This window comes from Amia ocellicauda, chromosome 12, assembly GCF_036373705.1.
Source record: "Amia ocellicauda isolate fAmiCal2 chromosome 12, fAmiCal2.hap1, whole genome shotgun sequence".
NCBI lineage: Eukaryota > Metazoa > Chordata > Actinopteri > Amiiformes > Amiidae > Amia > Amia ocellicauda.
The window spans coordinates 27,820,795-27,822,500 of NC_089861.1; the positions used below are offsets into that span (position 1 = coordinate 27,820,795).

Genomic DNA, 1,706 nt, shown 5'->3' on the forward strand with positions numbered 1-1,706 from the left:
GATAGACTACGTATTACATAGTCTATAGTCTGTAGTCTGTAGGGTAATGCCTACATTTGTTATGAAAGATGTGAAGTGATAAATATGCAACAAACATCAAATAAGCACAATTTTAAGATAATTGATGTGCGTGTATAAACCGTTAAACAAGTTAAGAAAGTTAAAATTGGGGAAGGAAGAGGAGTGCTCAATCATGTGATAGAAATATATTTAACAATTGTTGCCTGGGAACTATATTACTATATTAATTGCAATGTTTCATGGTGTGGGGAAGTTTCAGACAAAGATATTCAATTTATATACAACAATATTTTATTTACAATAAAAAAAAATCCTGTTTCATCCATGTTACTAGTCGGCTCATCTTGCATTAATTGCTATAAAGGTATGTCTGTTGTATTTTCTAGTTGTCATGTCGAAGGTGGTGCTAAAACTCGTCACTAATCCCTGTTTTTTTGACAAGGCCATAGTGTGCACCGCTGCATTGTTTTAGCAACACAGTAAGAAATAAAACTCCTGACACTGCTAAAGCTCACACGTCCTGAGGAGGAGGATGATTGTAGGCAGGTGATTGTCGTCCAGATTCTGTCAGCCATTTGGGCCCAACTATTGGAAGATTGTCTCATCAGTTTGTAAAAATGTGAAAAAGTCTGGAGTTGGTTGCTCAATAGTTGTGGGGAGATGGGGCACCCCTGGAGCGGACATTAAGACTGGCGTGTAGCTCCTCGGCGGTTTTCCCAATCATGCCCTGCACGTCGCAGACAAAGCGGTACACGTAGCGTTTGCCTCCGGTCTTGTGGATGATGTTCTTGTGGTAGTAGTAGCGCAAACCCCGGCTGAGTTTCTCGTAGTTCATCTTGGGCTTGTTCTTGCACTGGCCCCAGCGTTTGGCCACCTAGCGGGGGAAAAGAGAGGGATATATTGAAGGAACAGGCCTACAAGACACCACTCACACTGCATCATTGTATGTACTTGTAATCCCTTTGGCGGTATTTGTTATGCATTCATTTATACTTTCACTCTCTCTCTCTCTCACACACACAGAGGAAAGCTCTTAATAGAAATATTAAAATCTGGATTGTAAAGAGTATGCAAGTTCACAAAATCATATACATCCCATTGACACCTTATTGTGTTTATTTGGTACATTTGAACACAAAGTTGTGTTGTCCTTTAACAAACGCATTAGTTCTAAGAGTATTGTGTTGCTGTGCTCATCCAGGACGCCGCTGTCCAACAGGTCCCCACGCATAAGCCCTGTAACTGTTCTCTCACCTCTGAAGGGTCGGAAAGCTTGAACTCCCAGCCGTCTCCTGTCCAGCTGATAAAGCTCTGGCAGGAGTCATCGAGAAGAAGCTCCAGTAGGAACTGCCACAACTGGATGGGTCCGGACCCTGCAATGGAGCCGAAGAGCATTGTTTATGAACAGATGACCAAAGGAGACTACGACAATGGGTTCAAATATGTGGAAACTCTAGCTTATTTGCTTTGTCTCTTCTCATCAGTTGCTGACCTGTGTAAGCTGCCATTCCTGAGGTCTGTCGAGGCCCTGAGGTCGATCTCCGGGATGGGGGACTCGCTGTTCTCTGTTTGCCCACGTGGTGGCAGCATTTTTCCGATGGCAGGACGGGCGAGGATGGGTAGGCGCTGGGAGAGACGTAACCATTCCAGTGAGGAGGGGAGTCACTGGGTTCCGACTTGAAAAG

The 1,706-nt window shown here is 44.0% G+C and overlaps 1 protein-coding gene across 1 annotated transcript in view; it reads right to left on the bottom strand.

Moving 5' to 3' along the window:
- Nucleotides 1-282: 282 nt before the first annotated feature.
- Nucleotides 283-1,706, bottom strand: part of etsrp (ETS1-related protein) — a 5,725-nt gene continuing 4,301 nt past the window's right edge. The window contains exons 6-8 of the mRNA XM_066719158.1: nucleotides 1,514-1,706; nucleotides 1,276-1,394; nucleotides 283-895 (exon numbers count right to left, since the gene is read on the bottom strand). The exon at nucleotides 1,514-1,706 is cut by the window's right edge and continues 35 nt beyond it. Coding sequence (XP_066575255.1) covers nucleotides 665-895; nucleotides 1,276-1,394; nucleotides 1,514-1,706 — 543 coding nt within the window. The 3' untranslated portion in view covers nucleotides 283-664. The remainder of the gene's footprint in view (nucleotides 896-1,275; nucleotides 1,395-1,513) is intronic.